We start from the raw sequence: 19,548 nt of genomic DNA on the forward strand, positions 1-19,548 counted from the left end.
TTAGGGTTGGGAAGTAGATGTTTAGGAGAATGGGTTAGAGATGGGTGGGGTGTATAGATGTATGATGTATTCTTATATCGCTGGGAAAGAGGTTTGGATTTGATTTGTTGATTAGCTCGCTTGGCGCTTGGAGCTTGGAGTTTGTAAGAGAGAGTACTTTATTTATAATTGATTATAGTAAGATTTATATATAATTTATATAGAAATGATAAGTAAAATAAATTAAATAATTAACTATAAATCGTAAATTTAATATTGTGACCAAAAGGGTGTTTATAGACCAGCAATTGTATTTAACTTAGAATCTACAGGTGAAGAGAACCTGTAGATGGGGATAGCTACTCTATATATACACAAATGAATGGCCTAGCCGCAATGGCTAGGCAAAAAGAAGTCATATTTATTCCTCCAATGATCTTACTTTACCGATAACCATTGATACCTAGTACTTGTCCGGATCTGATCCTCAGGTCACCTAAATCGTATACTAATCTCGAGTAATCGTATCATGTGTGGACATGGTTAATGTACCTGAGGTTTCTTATATAATAAGGGTGGGAGGAAAGCAGGGATTTCCGTCACAAAGTAAAATAAATTAAATAATTAACTATAAATCGTAAATTTAATATCTCACTTTTGAAATATATATTTTTAATAAGAATTATAATCTTTTATTTTATTAATAATTTTTTGATTATAAATTAATTAATTTAATTTAAAATCTTATAAATTAAAAAATATTCTTTTTGTTCTTATTAAATAATTTAATATTTTAAAAATGATAAATTTGTAATAAAAATTATAGAAAATTTAATTTATAAATAAATTCTCAAGAAATTATATTTATAAATAAAAATTACAGTTTTGATTTACATGATTTTTATAAATCTAAGAATGAAACAACTTGATCTGATCTCTAACAGGTTATATTCGAGGATGAATCACGATAACACTTTCATGATTCATCGATCTTTAAATTAGATCGTTGATTATAAATTCTAAAGAAGAACAAAAATACTAAGTTATCAACTCTTCACGACATCTTCAATAACAAAAGTAACAAATAGTTTTTCTTTAACGAACTAGTACATTTCAGAATAGATTATTTTGATTCTAGAATGTTGGATTTGTATAATAATTCGGAATATTATACTTTCAATGAATTAAATATTATACTTTATAAAAAATTTATTTTTATTTCTCTTTTTTTTATAGTAATAGTACGATCAGTATAGGAGAGCGATTATAGATGATGGAGACATTTACACTTTGTTAGAAGAGATATTTATATCAAACACTGATAATCTTACATTTTCAGGCTTCGACGATTCACGTATGTTTTTCGTATTGTGTATATCCCCTCCATCTAGTATATAAAATGAAAATTTCTTTAGCATGGGTAAATGCACTGCATGAATATGATTATGATGGCGGACTTCAAATTCAGTCCAATCATTTGGGATTCGTGGCACACGACGAGGGAACTCAATTAAGCTATCCTTAAGAACCCGTTCTCTAGGACCATATGGGATACCAATTCAGAAAAAGGCAGGGAAATGTCACACTAGATATGGTGGCTTCTCTAGGCCTGGATAATCACACTTCTTCTCATGATCAGTTAAGTTGCGGGAATTATGAGGCAATAATTACAACTAGCCAGGAGCCACATATCTTCAATGCACATGGATTCCGTGCAAAAGTTAGAGGAAACAATACATGCCGTTCCACCATCATCTAGAACAAAAGGAAAACTTATAGAGCAGCTATGAACATGCAACAAGTATTAGAAGCCCAAAGTAGCGGAGACTTCGTCACTTTCCCTTCGTCGTCGCACCTAATAAAAAAGCCTGCTCTTTCAAACATAACATTCTCTCTGGAATATTATACTTCTGACACAGTTTCTGCAACTCAATTCCCTACCTCTGTATCTTATTTTAGTGTTTCCATCGAGATCTCTCCATCCACACTTTGTGATGCCACTACCTCTTCTAGTCAAAGGTTAAAACCTTCTAAAGAGTTCAGTTAATACACATTTCAGCTTGTGGTTTGAACGTTAGGCGCAAGTCTGATTGGAAAAGGCACGAAGAAACACAACGTTGGCCCCAAAAGCAGTATATCTGTCTCAATTTCTTGCCTACTTTCAGGGCATTCGATGGATCTGAATTACGCACATTTTGCTTTTCTCCCGTGCAATGTGTTCAGTCCAAAAATATCATTATCTCTCATATAATTAGTACAACAAAAGATCAAGCAACAATTTTTTATTACAAAAATAAATTTCAAAAATATTTGAAAAGATATAGTACTCTAAACCTCACGTACAAGGTTAGAGAATGGACTTTTGAAGTTGAAAGTGATTGGCCAAAGCAACGCAGCTTCTGTGTGGTCCAATTCAATTGCTGGGATGAACGATCTAATCATATTCAGGAAGAATTTAATAAAGGTTATAGGATGAACATGTAGAGACTCTCGTTTATTCCATATCAGAGTCACAAAAAGACCAGTTATCTTCATACGTCCGACGACAACGACTCTGACGATGAAACTAATGAGCCGAACATCGAGGACCATCTTCTCAAATCTCACCTGTTACTTCTACACACTCAGCACTTATTTCTTCAGATCCATTCTTCGGTCACGCTGGTTGTGAGCAGTATGGCGGTCAACATAATTTTGGAGCTTTCGATATCTCGTTCAGCATTCATTCGGAACGTGGAAAGATTGGTTCAAATCTGGAGAAGCTGTGTGCAAGTGGCTATCTAGAAGATCGCAAAATGGAAAAAAATTACGAAGGACTTGAAGAGGATTGAATTTCATACAGGCAAGCAATATGGGGTTGTATCAGTGCTGCTTCTTGACTTGAGAGGGGAAATAGATGATGTACCTATTTTCAGTAAATTCGTCACTCAAAAATCGATCAGGAAGTATGTGATGAATTCTTCTGAGCAGGTTGGCCTGAGGAGTAATCTTGAGTATGAAAAGCTACTCATCGACTGGGAAACAACTATTCACATAGTCTGCATGATCAACACCGATATCTATTCCGAAGATAACCGCATATCCATATCACCGGCTCTGTATTTTGACCTTCAATCATTCATGGTCAATATTAGTGCTGATAGTCAAAGATGGTCCAGTCTTCAGCAAAGTTCTCTGTTCAAGTGGATTTGTTGCCTATCGTCCGGAATAGATTTCCTCTACCTCCAAAATATGGCTCATGGAAGTTTGTCCTCGAGCTATGTGCACATCCGTGGATCAAACATTTCATTATCCCATCATGAATCTATCTTTAATTCCACCACTTTGCCAGGCTCAGATCCGAATACATCTATAGCGTACTCTCGCCTTCTAGGTAATCAAGCGGAAGATATGCTATATCTAGGAAAGATATTTGCAGAGATATATACTCTACTCGCTGGAATACCCTTAACTTATCTGTGAACGTTTTCGAAAGACTTTGATATCTTCCAGTATGACTATTTGTCGATTGTTAGTTTATGGCTAAAGGCGTTGTCAAGCACTTCAGTATCGAAAAGAGATGTTCCTATCGTACAACAGATGACTATTGCAGGTCCCAAAACTAGGCCTACAAGTCATGCATTGAAAGCGCATTTTGCTATCAATGGAGCTCCTTATCAATTCGATGATAATTTGAGATCCGATCCTCACGCGAATCCGTTCATACTCATGGTTTCGGATATTCCGGAGACTACTCGATACCACCCTTTGAAACCGACAAAAAGATCCTTCATGTTAGATTAATGGCTCGCTGAATCACCACGGGAGAACAGAAGTAGTATTTTGCTCGAGCAAGGCGATTTACGCTAAGGAAATTTTCATGGCATGGATTCTCAAACACATCATACGGGGAAGAACTTCTACTCGCTTGATGCATGGCAAAACGAAATGATCCCGTCAACAAGCTATTCTGACAGTCCTACAGTCCTATCAAAAGCTCTGGGCATTATCAATATCAAGCTCTGCTTCGATAACAACGGAATATAAAAATCCAACTGTATCGGAAGCGAAAGGAAGCATTTTATTCTTAGTTAGAGAACAGGCTACCAGTGCTCCCCTTGTGTCTTCAGTGCTTGAAGGACCACCATCAGATCACAACAAAGTGAAACTCCGAGTACCCTATAAATTCCAGTTCATAGATTATCAAGATACCTTCGACCTCAACTACATGGAGTTTGAAACAAGCATTCATTCAGTCACTTTAGACGTTACGGTTCACCCCCAAAAGGTAGCTGCATATTTTTTAACTAGACACTAGAAACAGAATCGGCAAATCCTAAGGAGAAACAAGCTCATTGGAAGGAAAGAATGTTACATATTGCACAACACTACGAAACGAATACTTGTCGACCATCGAATCCTGATCACCAGCTTTTTTTCTATATAAAAAAAATGCTAGTTAATTTTTTATAGGGATTATACTCATACTATTCGATATCTGAATATTTCAGTTGAAGGAGATGATGAAGCTAAGATTTCACGATAAATGGTGGGGAATATGTATTTCCTTTTTGAGGATTCTTGTGGGGAAATTATCTTTGTTGGCTTGAATACCTACCTATACTATATTCATGAATACTCACCATCGATTCTTTGATTTTGTTTTATTATATACTCGAATTTTTCGAAATTTTCGAAATATATTTGAGAAGAATATGATTATTCTATTTTCTCGACAAGTGTATTTATAATACCTTTTCCTATTTATATGATTGACTCTTTTTAAAGTTATTATTAAAAGATTGGGTGGAAGAGGCCTCTATATTGACTATATTACTACGTCTGTAGGAATATTAATCTCCTCTTGGTATCCTCGGAGGGGACCAATATGCCTGCTTATGGTTCGTCTAATCTAGCCTGTTTAGGTAACCGTATTACTAATCACGACACGTGATTAGTACCGGTAACTTCTATTCCTTTTAACAGTTATTTATTTTAAATTGTTAGAATTGGAAAGTGATAAAGAGTTAGACATCAAATGATAAGGACAATTTCTCTTGTAGAGCACTTATTTAAGGGAGAGGAAGTTGTTTATCAATTAATTTCTATATAAAAAAAAGGAAAATAAGTTTATTTTTAATTGAGTAGTGACTTCTGAAACTTGACATCGTCTCAGTACAATAATAAGAATTGTTTTTACTGTATTTATAATAAATTTTATTTTCTATTATCAAGATCTAAATAATTATCATTATTCATACTTCATGATCAAACTCATCATCATATCTAACATTTCTAAACCTTCAATCGCACTCCGGAAAAATCACTTCATGATGCGAATCAAATCCATTTATAATCAAGCGATGTGGACCATGAATGACTGCTGAAAATCGCGGGATACCAGAAAATAGTATCCTACTTTAAAGTATTTGCAAGAAAATGATTTCGCTATAAGGAGGCACTCGCTTATTGGTGTATCTAAATCAGAAGTATGTGTTACGACGGCTATCTTCTACGCCGCGTCACATGACTAAGCCAAGGTAACGTGATTAAGTCACGTTATGGACCGCTGCGCGGTCCTGACTAGCTATAGGCATGAAGGTCTATATAATCAAGATGGATTCCCTTTGTATAGAGCTTCGTGCTCAAGATCAAGATCAATCATTTAGTATACTCTACTATTAGTTACGAATAGCATGTTACGTAGTAACAGTCAACCTGTCCATATGAGCTCAGACCCCGTGGAAAAGCAAACCGATTCGCATACAAAATTGTATGGTAATTGGTTCGTAGAGTCTCCCCACCTTCAGCAAGCACAGACATATGTTCTGATTGAAATCACGTGATGGATCTAAGGATCTAGAGGATCTAGGGGATCTAGATAATTAAACTCTAGATCCAAGGGATCCAAGGGATCCAAAAGAATACAGTAGAATATGAAGTTCTATATAAAGGGATAGGTTTTCATTTGTAGAGCTTCGTGCTCAAGATCAATCATTTAGTATATCCTACTATTAGTTACGAATTGCATAACGTGGTTTATCAGGACCCTGTACATATCAGGACCCTGTACACTTTTACCTCAATTGCCCACATTCCATTGAAATAAAATTACAACAATACTATAAATTAGAATTAAATTATATACAATTCAAAGACCAATTAATGCTGGATCTAATTGATAAGTTCGTGCATTATGTGAAGCACTACCATATTTGCTACATCGTTGTATAGTAGCTTGCCTCCTTGCTGAAGAATCATCATTTGTAAATTCATCGCATCGTATCTGATCTTCTATATTCTTTTGTTCTAATATATTATATCCATCTTCTATTGAAAGTACTCCTCCTTTTCGTATTAAAGCTTTTCTAGCTCTCCAGTGTTTACTAAGTGCTTCATTTGCTTTGCAGAGATTATGAACCTCAGCAGCTAAAAGCGTATTCGCATAAGCTAAAAGCTTTATACTCTTAGCTAAAGCTGTAACTATTTTAAATATTAGAGTAAATGAGCTCTCTTGATATTGAGCAATATGACTTTTCATTAAAGTGGATTGAGAAAGAGCTTCAGTTGGATTGTGAGATGTTTGAGATTGTCATATATCAGGATCGGCTGATATTGATCTATTTGATGGAGTTCTTATTCGAATATCTAGCTTTGAAAGTACAATTTCCGGATTAAATGGGATTAGCCCAGCTTCGCAGAACCCAGCTTTACTATTTGATATAGATATTGCTTCGATATATGCAGCTTTAAAGGCTTGAAAGAACTCGGTTTTGATAATATGAGTGATATGCGCCTTGATAAAGTTCTCGATTTGTTGACTATATGAATACTTTAAAAGACCAAAACAACTAATATCGAGTGATTGAGTTAAATGTGAAGAATGAGATAGTAAACTAAGTAATATAATGTTGTGTTCCTTACAGTATTCCTGAAATGCTAGCGATTTATGACTTTCATACCCATCAAGCACTAGTATTCGATATTGTTGGGTTTCTTAAGACCAGAAAGAGTATCAGATTGAATTGATTTATTCTCTAGCTAAGCAGTTAAGCTGCGAGCATATATTCAAAAAAATGAAGGAATAGGTTGGGTATTCGGCCTTCGGAATTAAAGTGCTTTGAAATCAAAATATTGAAAGCAAACAAACAGTATACCAAAAAGGAAAGAATGAATTAAAAGTTGAGTTTTGTTTGCTCCTTATATGCATCATGCAATATATATGCATATGCTGCCAAGATCCCAGGAGGTCAACAGATATCTACTCACTTTCCTACTTTCAGTATGTTTGTTGAAGTGCTTAATCCATTCAAGATCTGTCTCATTATCTGTTCATCCATTGATAATAGGTTTAATAAGCCAATCGTATAGTAAATCACCTTCGATATACCAATTTGAAAGATGGTATTCGTCTTTTAATATCAAAAACGAAGGTATATTGTGACCTTCTTCATCAATACAAATAATCGCTGTAGCCCATTCTCGATTACCTAATTGTATAGCTTTGCTTTTTTCATATCGATCAACTTTAGTAATTACCATATATAATGATATTTGTCCTATCATAAAGCCTGTCTCATCGAAGTTATAGAAATCACAATCCAGAATACTATATTTGGCCCATATATTCGATACCAATCGAAACCATCTTTTAATAAGCTCTAAATCTTTGTAGAAAGCTTTTTGAAAATCATAAACACAATTAAAATATATTTTTAATTCTATATATCGTTTCATAAAACAATGAATCCAGAGCTTTCCAATCTTCTTCTGTTGACCTCCTGGGATCTTGGCAGCATATGCATATATATTGCATGATGCATATAAGGAGCAAACAAAACTCAACTTTTAATTCATTCTTTCCTTTTTGGTATACTGTTTGTTTGCTTTCAGCTAATCTATAAAAAGATGAATAATTACTTTGAGGAAAGCGAGGTCTAACACAAATCTCTATTCTCAGTATGGAATCAAGCTTTCCATATATGACAGCTCGTGCTAAAGTATGATAGCTGCGTCATCATTGTTGATATGTGAGGAAAATTTTAAATGTGGAAGAACAAGCATTGGGTAAAGAATAAGCTATTTTGCCTATCAATTATAATAAATGTCTTATACTTTCCTTTCTACACTGTAAGATGTAAAGATAAAGGCTGTTATGTTTTCTTTATTAGTAAGCAATGAGATTGGTCATCTTTTTTATATGATGTTACTTGTCATATCTTTAACTCGCTGACAGGGTAACACGGTATTAGTTTGTTAGAGATGAAATGCAGCATTTGGTGAAGTTAATCATAGTCACATATCAGGAAGTAGAGGATTGAGAGCAGAAAGGTAGGTTTTCATTTAAGGGGGAACAAAAGCTCCAGTATTCTAAACCATTACGAACGATGGTTAATCTCTCTCATCCAACACATTGTCCTCATGGATTTTCAAAAATGCTACGTCATATCTTCCCGGTCTCCACCAAGCAACTATTTCCATCCATTACCAAGCACCTGTTTCCATTCAATAATGACCCTCAAACTTCCTCAGCGATTGACTTTCCAAAACATAACCGATGTTGATCCACTGCTTTTCTCATCCAGGAATCATTTTCATCCGTAACAACAATGATCCACCATTTTCCCATCATGCCAACATTCCCATCTGTTTTCAAAAACGATTTCCGAAATCTCAGCTCTGTCTCTTCAATAATGCTTCGGCGATAGCAGGTTTGAGCTCCTCCAAACGACTCCAAATCTTCCCATGGTTTTCCATAATAAGCTTTGGTTCTCTTGCCATCAATACGTATATAGTACACATCCCTCCTCTGAATGGCGCCAAAGTAGCTCTTGCAATCTGCATTCCTCCGAAAAACGCGAAGGCAACCAAGACATCTGCCGTCAAGATATCGCCAGTCTCTGCAATAGGTCCAGGCATGAGGGTTACCAAGAGGTATGTTGTCGTGGCAGAAATCCCTGCAATGACTAGGGGAAGGTGATTAATCATCTCGGACAATCCAGTCTCTCTGTGCAGAACGTCCAAACCCGTGCTCATCAACAAAGTGACACCAACTTGATTAGCTTTCCAGTAGGGAAATCCGTTGAGTGCAATGATTACAAATACCCAATCGTTAATCTTGGCGTGAAGTGCCGCGTAGAGTGGTGCCAGGTACATGAGGAGCGACATTAATGTTGCGGTAGTTGCAGAACGAAAGGCATCTCTCGGAACAAGTGCCAAATTTTGCGTAAAAACCATGGTAAGATCTTTGAGAAAGAGGGATAATGAGAGCAACCCTGCTCCAAAACATACGCTTCCGCAACTATGTCTAAGTATTCTGCGAATAGACGTTTGAACTTTTGATTTTTCTAGGCTAGTATGAACTTTAAAAATGTGCTTTTGGATGGCGACTGTCGCTAGTGTCTGGCCTAAGCAAGCTATAACTTGAGTGACCCAGTATGTCACCAGAGACAGCAGGAAAACTGCCATAATGAACCTCGAAGGGTAAACGATTCGGTCCTTGGTACATGCCGGAAAATAATCGTCCCAAACCTGGCGCATTGAATAAAGAACTGACAAATAGCCACCAAACACCAGCGCTGTCATTGCGCTAGTACAGATGCTAAGCGCGAAAAGGGACCATGATTTGATGCTAAAGAGCTCCTGCGCTAAGACCTGCGACCAATGCCTAGAATCGAACCAGACAATGAGCCATATGACCGAGATTGCCGTGAAAAGAATGCTGATCAAGGAAGCTCCCATTTGCTCATAAAAAGCCAGAAGCATAGCGCTAACTAGTCCGAAAATTGCAGCAACGGCCGAGAACCATTGAGTGAGGTTGGACTTTCGAAGAAGTAAGCTTGTGACCAAGACGAAGTGCGACAATAGGAAGGAGATGCCAAATGATGGCGCCCTAATCGAGGTGAATTATTTAGCCATAAAGAAAAGAAAAGGAAATTGAAGGCATTGTAGGAGGAACGCAGAGGGGTTTATATAGTAGAGAAATAAGAAAAAAGGATGGTCTATTAGATGACAACCAATGAACACGTGACAATCTTTGAATACATGACAATCTTTGAATAAGCGACAATTTTTGAGTAAATAATAAAAGTTGAGTAAATGATAACTGTTGAAGAGATAGCAATCTTTGAATGAATAACAAGGTTTGAATGAGTAACAGTATTTGAGTGAATAACAACATTTGAATGAATAACAAATTTTGAACAAATATAAACGTTTCAATGCATGACATCTTCTGGATAAATCACAACCGACAGAAAATAGTAAAGTAAACTGAAAAAATGAACTGAAAGAATGAACTGAAAGAATGAACTTACACCCAGATTATCTTCTTCCGAAGCAAAGAGGAAGCCTTTCTCACCTCACCAATATTCATCGGTCCGGCCCCGCAGTCGAGTTCGTCCGAATGGCCAGAGAGGTAGTTGCTAAAAGCAACCTCCTTCTGGGCCGCAAGGACCGTAACGTAAAGCCCGAAGGCAACCGACAAGACCAGCGACACGATGAATATGATGAATGCCCAAGGGACACCACCCCCTGGGACTTGCTTTTGTATGGTGGAAGAGCCACCACTTAAAGAAATGCCCGAAGGCGAACGGAAGGAGGTGTGCGAAGACACACGAGAAGAGTTGCCCGAAGGCGGGTTTCGACGACGCGTTGGCATGGCGCCGGGGAGGAGAGAGAGGAGAGCGGGAGGACACTTGTTGTTGTTGTTGTTGTTGTTGTTGTTGTTGTTGTTGTTGTTGTTGTTGTTGTTGTTGTTGTTGTTGTTGTTGTTGTTGTTGTTGTTGTTGTTGCTGCTGCTGCTGTTCCTGCTGCCGAAGTCGTGGTCAAAGTTTTAATAAAAAAAAGGGTGTGGGAGAAAGTGAATTTAAGTAAATTACAAAGTAGCAAACTCGCTTAGTTTAGGGTTCTGTTTTTTTTCCAAACTCAAGTCAAGGAAGGAACGAAACATTGAATATATGGTGAAAGGTGAGATCATCGCCGACCTACCTAGTAATATTGGGTAGTGATATAAGGTATGGCAGGATAGGAAATGTAGAAGTCACGGCTTAGGTATTTTGTTTAATGAGGAGGTTCGAAGGAAGGTTGATGACGGGTTGATTAATGATTACATGCAGAGAAGAGAGAGGAGACAGAGAGGAGATGATTGAAGTTGTAGGTCCAAAGGTGTAGTTTAATGCTGGAGACTTCATTGCACCATTTCACCATTCCATCACTTTATCCTCACTGTCCTAACAGTTACCGATTGCTAAAAACGATGCACAAATGATGTGACAATTGACTTGAGCATGACAAGATTAAGAGAAGAAAAGCTCTTGTGTTGAATCAAACGTTTGAGAGAATTACCTATGCTAAGTCTTACTGGGCCTCAAGATATGCCAACAATGTATCAACAATGTATCTCAGTTTCTCTCATGCATGATTTGGAATGTCCAACATAAAACCGAATACACCAGATGCAATTACCAATACTATGTCCATGATAATGCATATGCAAATTGACCATTGACTCTTTAGCTGCACGTAAGAGTCGTGAGTATAGAACGGGGAGCATCAACCTACCAAAGCCAAATGCTCTGAAGATGAAGAGCTTAGTGATACCATCAGCACAATCGAAAGAATGATATATATCTAAGCTTCCTTGTTCCAAAATGCTGAATGGTACAGGGTTATGTGACATTGGCAGTGTTAATTTGAATTATGAAATTCACGAGAGCTTCTACTCACTTTGTGAAGTCCTTGACAGTAGTGATGTTTGAGTCTCCGTGCAATGAAATACCATCTATTTCTTACCAGCTTTATCCTTCCCATGTTCGAGAAGAGATTTTCAGGAAATTGATTGACCGGTTCTAGAAAGAAAGAAACGTGACATCGTGACAGTTTGGCAATGCTAAAGCCACATTAAGTTCAGCCACTGTCACGCCTCGGTTTCGTGCAAAGCAAAGTAAAGTGATATTCGCCCGTGTTCTCAAATTGAACATTTCACAAGTACACCTATTGATAGTTAGGTACTAGATGTACATTGATTGGATTAAATAAGATACTCCATCATCATTCCAATACTTATTGTCAATCATGCCCTATCAATCGCCATTATTACCTCAATATCAAGGTAAGAACCGAACCGTATGGTCCCAGAAAGTAGTTGTCATGCATGTTTTGCAATTTGTTGATAAATGATGGTAGCTTTGGAAAAATACCAAAGAATCATCTTCTTTCCGCCGCACATCTTATCCGCATACTTTCTTCTTCTCAGTCTAGGTCAGAGGTGAGTCCTCAAAGGAATCTTTCAACTTATTCATATACATAGGTCGAAGATCTCCTTATTTTCCTTTGCTTGGTAGCTCGGATGCAGTTTTGCTAACTTGGTTTCGCACAAATCTAGCTTACCTCCACTCTCATCTTCTCACCAGCTTCATTCGTAAATAACCATGATTCTCTTGTTCTCTACCTCTCCTTATTAATGCACATTTGGATGCCTCCAACTTCATATCTTCCTCATCTTCCGACCCGCAAAGTCTCTTTCTTTAGATGCCAACATGACAGACGCTCCCTTAACGCAAGTCAGCACAGAGCATCAAGACGTCCCCACCCAACTTTGGCAAAACTTTTACTCCCGAAAACCCGATGCTTATATAGAGATCAACAGGCAAATACATGCTGATATTGATCCTTTAGCTATATTTGCCTCTCTCTACAGACCACAACCTCGGAGTACATGGTACAAACTTTAGACTTTGCGACCATCGGCTCCGTGGGTCTTTTGCACGAAGACGCATTTGGATATTGATGGAGTGAAAGAAGGAATAAGGGTTGCTGGTATAGGAATTGTTGGGAGTGGAGGCATAAAAGTAGGGATGGCGAAGGAGGTTTTAGTGGAAGGAGGACATTTCTTTCCGTCTTCGTTTGACGATGTGCCAAGGACGGGAAAGCATGTACTGAATAAGTTGGAGAATGAGGTGGACAGATATCGAAAGATTGAGGAGAAATGAGCGGAAGAGAGGAGGAAGGTGACAAAAAGGAATCATAGAGTTTTGAGTGAGGAGTGAATGAGAGCGTTTACGCCAGCTAATGGGTTCAAAAAATAACTTATGAGGATGCTGGACTCTTGGTAAGTCCTACCAATGGATTAATAACTAGACAAGCCCAATAAAAATTATAATAAAAACCACTAGAAATCTTCAACAGATAACCCTCACCCAGGACTCCGAACCTAGCAGCACTAGACCGTGGAATCAGGCTTGGTGGCTAGAGCTAAATCTTGGCTTATCTAGCAATGTATCCATATAAGACCTTACATCTGTCAAGTCATCGTCGCCAACATATATATATATATATATATATCAACACCCTGACGAAAATAACAACCTGCACCTAATTATTGCATATGATATGGACAAAGCTCATGAATACCTAGTATCTCAATATCTTTGCGAGAAAGAGCTCAATCATTCGCGCAGTTGGAATGGATTGCGCTGCTTCATAATCATTAACCAATAATGACATCTTTATAAATTTCGCAATTGTCTGAATTCGGGATCTCGCGAATGTGCTGCAGAACTGGTCAAGGATTATGTGGTGCGTCTTCTCTTTTAAGGCAGAGACCTAGAGACGCCCGAGCCCGACTGTTATTTAATAGCGATAGTAACCTTTTTTGAACCAGTTCCATTAAAATAAGTCGTACGGTCCAGGAGGAAGTACGTCTTTCTCTGAACATGTCCAAAAAGTCGCTTTCCTCATCTGCAACATTTCAGCCCTAGTTCCATGTTTGAGTGTTCGACTTTGATTGACTTTGAACAGTTCTAATCATCATCGAATATACTGTATTTCCGTCTGAAAAAAAGGCACTCCGGTTTTGATATTCCCATTTCGGTCATTTTAGGTATTGAAACGTCTCTAATCATTCCCAAATCAACGCATGCCAAATCAGCAGAAGCCAAACAAGACTTCATTTTGAATGTCCGGCTATATTTCGGGAATTCAGATGTTCACCTCTTTTTAGAACAATGAGATGATTCATAACCAACCACCCTTTTTACTGCGAGAAGGGTTTCCATTCATCTTGATCCAATTCATCATTTCAATGTCACTTTCAGCCACCGCAACGAAAAACCCGTTCTTCCCCCCCATATCATCGCCAAGTTATCCCTAGGAATCTACTCTTATTCTTCCCAGGCCCATTCGTTGCATCCGCATTCTCAAGGTATATCCTCTGATGTCCTTTCACGTCCAAGAATAAGTATTTGTATACAAATTCGCTTTCCGATGGTGGCTTGATCATGTGTAGGTTCACCACACCTTGATTCAGTGGACCCTCGACATTAAAATGCATAACTAGATGTTCCACCCCTCGACGATCCTTCGTTATGTTGGAACTGTATGTAGCTCAGTATCATGGCAACACAAACTTAGTCAAGAATACATACGCAATAGGCCCAGCTCTAGCCCACTTGCTGGACGTTGGCTCGCCATATGCCCTTATCTTTTTTCCGTTACCCAATACTTCTATGCACCGTGGATCCTTCTTGACTTGATCGGCTGCTCTATTGAATTGGTTGATTTTACTTTCAGGAGCAAACACTTCGGTGTAAAGAAGATAGATGATACCACCCTGTATTAAACGTTAAAAGTGAAGGGTATGGAAACATGGTGATCAACATACGGTTAATACTGTGCCTATGAGGACGGTACCTAGATTGAAAGTCTGTTGTGTTGTTCTAGCAACCTTTTCCCGTCCCGACAAATCGCGCCAAGGAACCCTGCCATCATCATTGAAGGTTGTAACGGCTTTCCTTTTTGGTTGCGACGAAGTATTGGTGGTGCCTAAGCCGGTATGTGTTGCATAGAGTCGTGCGGCGACAAGTGGCCGCAGGGATGAAGGTAAACTAAATAGACATAAGGGTCTGACTGAAGGAAGCATCTTTGATTTGACGGGAGATGGGTTGCTTTGAGACGGGAGAAAGAGGGAAGATGATTTTGAGATGGAAAGGCTGGATGTATTGAACAAGAGGCAAGACGGATATCGAGTAGAATATCAATACACGAAAGAACAAGGCCTTGGTGGAAATTTTGTGTCGTTGTCGAGATGCAGTTAACAATGAGAACGAAGATACAAGAAGTGAAGGATACAAATCCTATAAATCCTACGAGTAAATACAAATAAATTATTTTGAAGCTTCAAGCTATTGTGGGGTAAATGTTTAGTGAGTGTTGAGTGCAGGATCTTTAGTGCCTGTCTAAGCCTGTAATCTAATCTAATGCCACTTTGCCAAAATAAGCTTAGTGGGCACGAACCTTAATTAACGTGCCAATGTACTCCGTACGGTAATCTGGCCGTCCCTTAGACCACTCAAGAATTTGAATTTGGATTTGACCACGTAAAAGGGGTCTCGTTTCTACAACTTGGATCAACTTTCACAAACAATATCTACATCTTCTAAGGTTCCTAAATATGGCCGCTCTTGCTTCGAAGGTACAATCACAAAAGCTCTTCGAGAAGTTGAAGACAAAGCCAGCAAACAGGGTACGCAAGACAATCCTTCTCCAACAGTTCAACCATGATGCACATGCTGATTTATATCGCGAAATAGATTTGTTTTGATTGTGGGGCAAAGAATCCAACATGGACTTCGGTGCCTTTTGGAATTTACCTCTGCCTTGATTGTTCCTCGAATCATCGCAACTTAGGGGTTCACATCTCCTTTGTACGATCGACGAACCTTGACCGTATGTGTAGCGGACGACCTTGACACAGATTGGAGAGGCTAATGTGGTGACCAGAATGGCAATGGGATCAATTACGGGTTATGAAAGTTGGTGGTAACGAATCTGCTACAAAATACTTCCAATCGAACGGAGGAACCGCAGCCCTCAACAGCAAGGACCCTAAAACTAAATACCAGTCAAACGCGGCCACCAAATACAAGGAAGAATTGAAAAGACGTGCTGCCAAGGATGCTGCAGAGTATGCTATCTTCCAGAGGTTTTACATATCAATGCTGACAATCGTATAGATACCCGAACGAAGTTGTCATTACTGATGCTGCGAGTGATGCTGCTGACGGAACCTCCACACCTGCCGGCGAACCTGAAGACGACTTCTTTTCTTCTTGGGATAAGCCATCGATCAAACGACCAACTCCTCCAGTATCTCGAACTGCCACACCACCTGTCGTCGGGCGAACACCCTCACCCTTTCTCAACGCTGGCGCCAATGCTGCTGGTAATGGAATCGCAAGAGCAACATCGCCACTCGGAAAAACAGAAGGCTCAGCTGCAGCGCCTACTGCTAGCCGTATTACATCGTCCGCAGCATTGCGCAAAGGGACCACGACGGGGGCAGGACCACGAAAAGCCAATGTTCTCGGTGCCAAGAAAACCAAGTTGGGTGCGAAGAAGGTCACAGGCGATGCGATCGATTTTGATGCTGCCGAGCGAAAAGCAAAGGAGGAAGCCGAGAGAATTGAGAAATTAGGCTATGACCCTGAAGCTGAAGAGGCTGCGACAAAGAAGTCATCTGCTGTTAAGACATCAGACATTGCCGCGCCAACACCTGTCAGCCCGGGAAGGGCAGGATATGGCCACAGCAGAGAGCGATCAAATGGTGAGGTCGAAAGGCTCGGAATGGGTATGGGTCGACTTGGTTTTGGTCAGATTGGAGGCGCAAAACCTGCAGCTACTGCACAAAAGAAGATGGGTGGTTTCGGCTCCGTGGGACCTATCAAGGCTACAAAAGAAGGTATGGCATCACATTTATGGGCTACCACATTTTTACTTCCAGGCTAACATTTACGCAGATGACGAGGAGAAATATGCCCGTCAAAAGTTCGGTAGCCAAAAGGGCATTTCCTCTGACGAATTTTTCGGCAAGGGATCATTCGACCCGAGCGCACAATCAGAAGCCAAGACTCGTCTACAAGGCTTCGAAGGAGCTACAGCTATATCATCCAACGCTTACTTCGGAAGACCCGAAGAAGAAGAGACGGGAGAAGATTACGGAGATCTTGAAACTGCCGCAAAGGACTTCGTGAGGAAATTTGGTGTCACAGCCGGTGATGATTTGGAAAATTTGACACAAGTCCTCGGAGAGGGTGCAAGCAAACTTCAAGGTGCCATCAGAAGTTATTTGAACGGCTAAATCATGGTGGCGCATGGTAGATGGGGGAGTCGGGCGTTGGTATGAGCTTTATGTGACATGCGGCATTATTGATGGCAAATCTAAGAACGAGACGACAGACTCTTAAGATCGCTGACCGGGTAAAACCTAATCCTCGTAGAAATCAGTGAGGGTAATTCATTTATTGTGTTATGTATATATTTTGTCTGTTGCAATTTAGATGGATGTTGTATTCTTCGCGGCTAATTTAGCCAATGTTGATGTCTGAAAGTACACGGAAACTTCAGGTTGAAAGCTTTAAAAACTTGAAGGCGATGGATAGTTCAGATGTATTTTACATTAAGATTAACAGTATACTAGGTGAAATCAAAACGATAGTTAGCAAGGCATCTTATCGGATCTCTAAGCCATTGACATCCGGTGTGACGAGGTAGCTATTTTTGTGTATCATGAAGCTTCTATTTGCACATATTCAAGCACCATCACATTATTCGCCTAATCCGGCGAGCAAGATCACTATCTCACTTCTTCTACTTGTCCGTATGTATTTTACGGTAATTTAGAGGTTGTCAACATGTTATTTGGCTAAGGAGTCAAGATATACATATATGTTCGGCACAGTATAAATAAATATCATTGAAAAATCAATTGCTAAATCAAAACTGCAATAAGTGTAGAACTTAGCCATGTGTGCAGCTCGTACGTAAATCTCTACGAATCTTAATGCATCAAATCTCGTCGAGAAATAATCATCACTGCTAATTCTACGAAGACAAAACTAGTCTCAGCGAAATTGATGGAAAATCTTGCGGAAGAAGACACCAGATTTCTTCACATCATCTCTAGGCTTTACCACTGGTGCTGATGTTTCATACTTTCTTCTATATTCACCGTCCAGACTGGCACTTGGTACGGGCTTCATAGACCACTAGAAGGTGTTTTTTATCCGATGTCGAAGTTGTATTTGTTGGTAGAAATATTTTGAGTCGAAGATGGTTCTAGAGTTGAGGTATAATTCACTGTGCTGCTAGAAACTGTACCAGCTCCAGTGAGCTGTCCCGCTAGAAGAAGTGCTGCTACTAAGAGGATAATCGCTTCCTTAGTGTCCTTTAGTTGTAGTCCTTGATGTGATCGGTCTAGACGGCTGAGAACTTGGGGAACGGTAGGCCAATATGCAGGCGATGGAGATGCCAGTAATAGAATAGATGATGGCTCTTTCGATTTTCTTAATGATTGTTGTAGAATAGGGGATGAGTGGTACGTTGTTGGTAATGCTGATAGGTGGTATGTTGGTGCTGAGGGCCGAAAGTATGCTGGTTGCAACTGGATATAGATCGCTGATTGAAAGGTTGGTGGGAACTTTTCTTGTAGGAAGTTTGGAGGATGGGTAAACGGTGGTGTATCGCCGAATGGTCTCTGTGAGTACCATCGGAGGGAGCATGTTTGATGGACACCGGACGGCTTTGGTTGCACAATCGTGAATGGTGTAAATGCTTGTGGAGTTAACAGCTATGGTTTGCAGATCGGCAGGGACTGAGTCACTAAGAATTACGGTCAGTCTTTTGCTCGAGCGAGTGCTTGATTGCGAGCTTGTTTCTGTTAGCCTTGCTCTTGTAATTGTGAAATTGCTAGAATTTGTATAAGGTGGCGGAGTTCCGTTTGCCGTTGTTTTGGCTGGGAAACACGATGTGGTAGAATTCTCTAATGCTTTCTCGTCTGACGTAGACTTCGTGGGTGATATCTTAGCTGTAATCTCTTTGGAGCGTGTTTGGGACTCTGGTCTCGGAATTATTTGTTGACTTGTTGACGAGGACGGGAAGGCTCTTTTAAGTCGATGAAGCAGGACTGACGAAGCACATTGAATTTAGAGGCGCGGAGTAAATAGTGGCCATGGCAGTAGGCCCAGCTTATCCTGTAACAAAATTGATTGCCTCGACGACTTCCGCGTAGGCGCCAACATTGCTGTAGAAATCCTTAATGAAATTAAGATCATACGGCTTGTCTGGTTAATACATAATGCAAGTATATTGAGAGCGTCAATATATACACCTAGTTCGAATTTGAAGGTGTGTTTGAAGGCTTCCACAAAGACACCAGCTTTCCTTCTATATTAGAGAGCCATCGTAACGTAGGCAGCTCCTGACTTGAATTTCCCTAGTATCGAGCTGGCTTTCATCCCTTTGTTGTGTTTTGTTAAATTCCATGCAGGAAGCATTTGTGGAGATATGGTAAAAACAAGAAATCACTCACAGGTTCTCTTACACAAGTTCTCCATCGAGTGAGTTTAGTATGATATAAGAATCATGCGAAAATTCTACCTCGAAACCAGTGATGAAATCAGCAGGCCCAATAACTATGAAGACCAGATCAATAGCAAATATCAGGCCAGCAAAATCCTTTTCGTTAAGCTGGTTATATTAGCAAATCAACAAGAACGTTCTCGGAGTTGAATATGAGCTTGTATTTACCTTTGT

General features: G+C 39.4%; 9 protein-coding genes across 9 annotated transcripts; 5 read left to right on the forward strand and 4 right to left on the reverse strand.

The window, feature by feature from the left end:
* Window positions 1-2,307: 2,307 nt before the first annotated feature.
* SS1G_14469 (predicted protein) lies at window positions 2,308-2,571 on the reverse strand (the record flags this gene model as incomplete). The annotated part of the gene is made up of 1 exon (XM_001584522.1): window positions 2,308-2,571. The coding sequence occupies one exon, from the start codon at window positions 2,569-2,571 to the stop codon at window positions 2,308-2,310; it is 264 nt and encodes an 87-aa protein (XP_001584572.1).
* Window positions 2,572-3,210: 639 nt separating this feature from the next.
* Window positions 3,211-3,762, forward strand: SS1G_14470 (predicted protein; the record flags this gene model as incomplete). Its single annotated transcript, XM_001584523.1, has 2 exons — window positions 3,211-3,223; window positions 3,527-3,762. The coding sequence occupies 2 exons, from the start codon at window positions 3,211-3,213 to the stop codon at window positions 3,760-3,762; spliced, it is 249 nt and encodes an 82-aa protein (XP_001584573.1).
* A 2,347-nt stretch (window positions 3,763-6,109) lies between these two features.
* SS1G_14471 (hypothetical protein) lies at window positions 6,110-7,298 on the reverse strand (the record flags this gene model as incomplete). The annotated part of the gene is made up of 3 exons (XM_001584524.1): window positions 6,110-6,441; window positions 6,673-6,779; window positions 7,228-7,298. 3 exons carry the CDS (start codon window positions 7,296-7,298, stop codon window positions 6,110-6,112), a joined length of 510 nt encoding a protein of 169 aa, XP_001584574.1.
* A 1,333-nt stretch (window positions 7,299-8,631) lies between these two features.
* Window positions 8,632-9,126, reverse strand: SS1G_14472 (predicted protein; the record flags this gene model as incomplete). The annotated part of the gene is made up of 1 exon (XM_001584525.1): window positions 8,632-9,126. One exon carries the CDS (start codon window positions 9,124-9,126, stop codon window positions 8,632-8,634), a length of 495 nt encoding a protein of 164 aa, XP_001584575.1.
* Window positions 9,127-9,427: 301 nt separating this feature from the next.
* On the forward strand, window positions 9,428-10,858 carry SS1G_14473 (predicted protein; the record flags this gene model as incomplete). The annotated part of the gene is made up of 5 exons (XM_001584526.1): window positions 9,428-9,441; window positions 9,750-9,791; window positions 9,881-9,924; window positions 10,281-10,506; window positions 10,546-10,858. The coding sequence occupies 5 exons, from the start codon at window positions 9,428-9,430 to the stop codon at window positions 10,856-10,858; spliced, it is 639 nt and encodes a 212-aa protein (XP_001584576.1).
* A 1,639-nt stretch (window positions 10,859-12,497) lies between these two features.
* SS1G_14474 (predicted protein) lies at window positions 12,498-12,950 on the forward strand (the record flags this gene model as incomplete). Its single annotated transcript, XM_001584527.1, has 2 exons — window positions 12,498-12,542; window positions 12,693-12,950. The coding sequence occupies 2 exons, from the start codon at window positions 12,498-12,500 to the stop codon at window positions 12,948-12,950; spliced, it is 303 nt and encodes a 100-aa protein (XP_001584577.1).
* A 1,139-nt stretch (window positions 12,951-14,089) lies between these two features.
* SS1G_14475 (hypothetical protein) lies at window positions 14,090-14,878 on the reverse strand (the record flags this gene model as incomplete). The annotated part of the gene is made up of 3 exons (XM_001584528.1): window positions 14,090-14,333; window positions 14,385-14,569; window positions 14,621-14,878. 3 exons carry the CDS (start codon window positions 14,876-14,878, stop codon window positions 14,090-14,092), a joined length of 687 nt encoding a protein of 228 aa, XP_001584578.1.
* Window positions 14,879-15,409: 531 nt separating this feature from the next.
* SS1G_14476 (hypothetical protein) lies at window positions 15,410-17,095 on the forward strand (the record flags this gene model as incomplete). The annotated part of the gene is made up of 5 exons (XM_001584529.1): window positions 15,410-15,481; window positions 15,549-15,684; window positions 15,739-15,922; window positions 15,972-16,696; window positions 16,755-17,095. 5 exons carry the CDS (start codon window positions 15,410-15,412, stop codon window positions 17,093-17,095), a joined length of 1,458 nt encoding a protein of 485 aa, XP_001584579.1.
* A 665-nt stretch (window positions 17,096-17,760) lies between these two features.
* Window positions 17,761-18,873, forward strand: SS1G_14477 (predicted protein; the record flags this gene model as incomplete). Its single annotated transcript, XM_001584530.1, has 4 exons — window positions 17,761-17,773; window positions 18,241-18,382; window positions 18,446-18,492; window positions 18,800-18,873. The coding sequence occupies 4 exons, from the start codon at window positions 17,761-17,763 to the stop codon at window positions 18,871-18,873; spliced, it is 276 nt and encodes a 91-aa protein (XP_001584580.1).
* Window positions 18,874-19,548: the final 675 nt, after the last annotated feature.

Source organism: Sclerotinia sclerotiorum, genomic scaffold, assembly GCF_000146945.2.
Source record: "Sclerotinia sclerotiorum 1980 UF-70 scaffold_34 genomic scaffold, whole genome shotgun sequence".
In the NCBI taxonomy this organism is placed as follows: domain Eukaryota; kingdom Fungi; phylum Ascomycota; class Leotiomycetes; order Helotiales; family Sclerotiniaceae; genus Sclerotinia; species Sclerotinia sclerotiorum.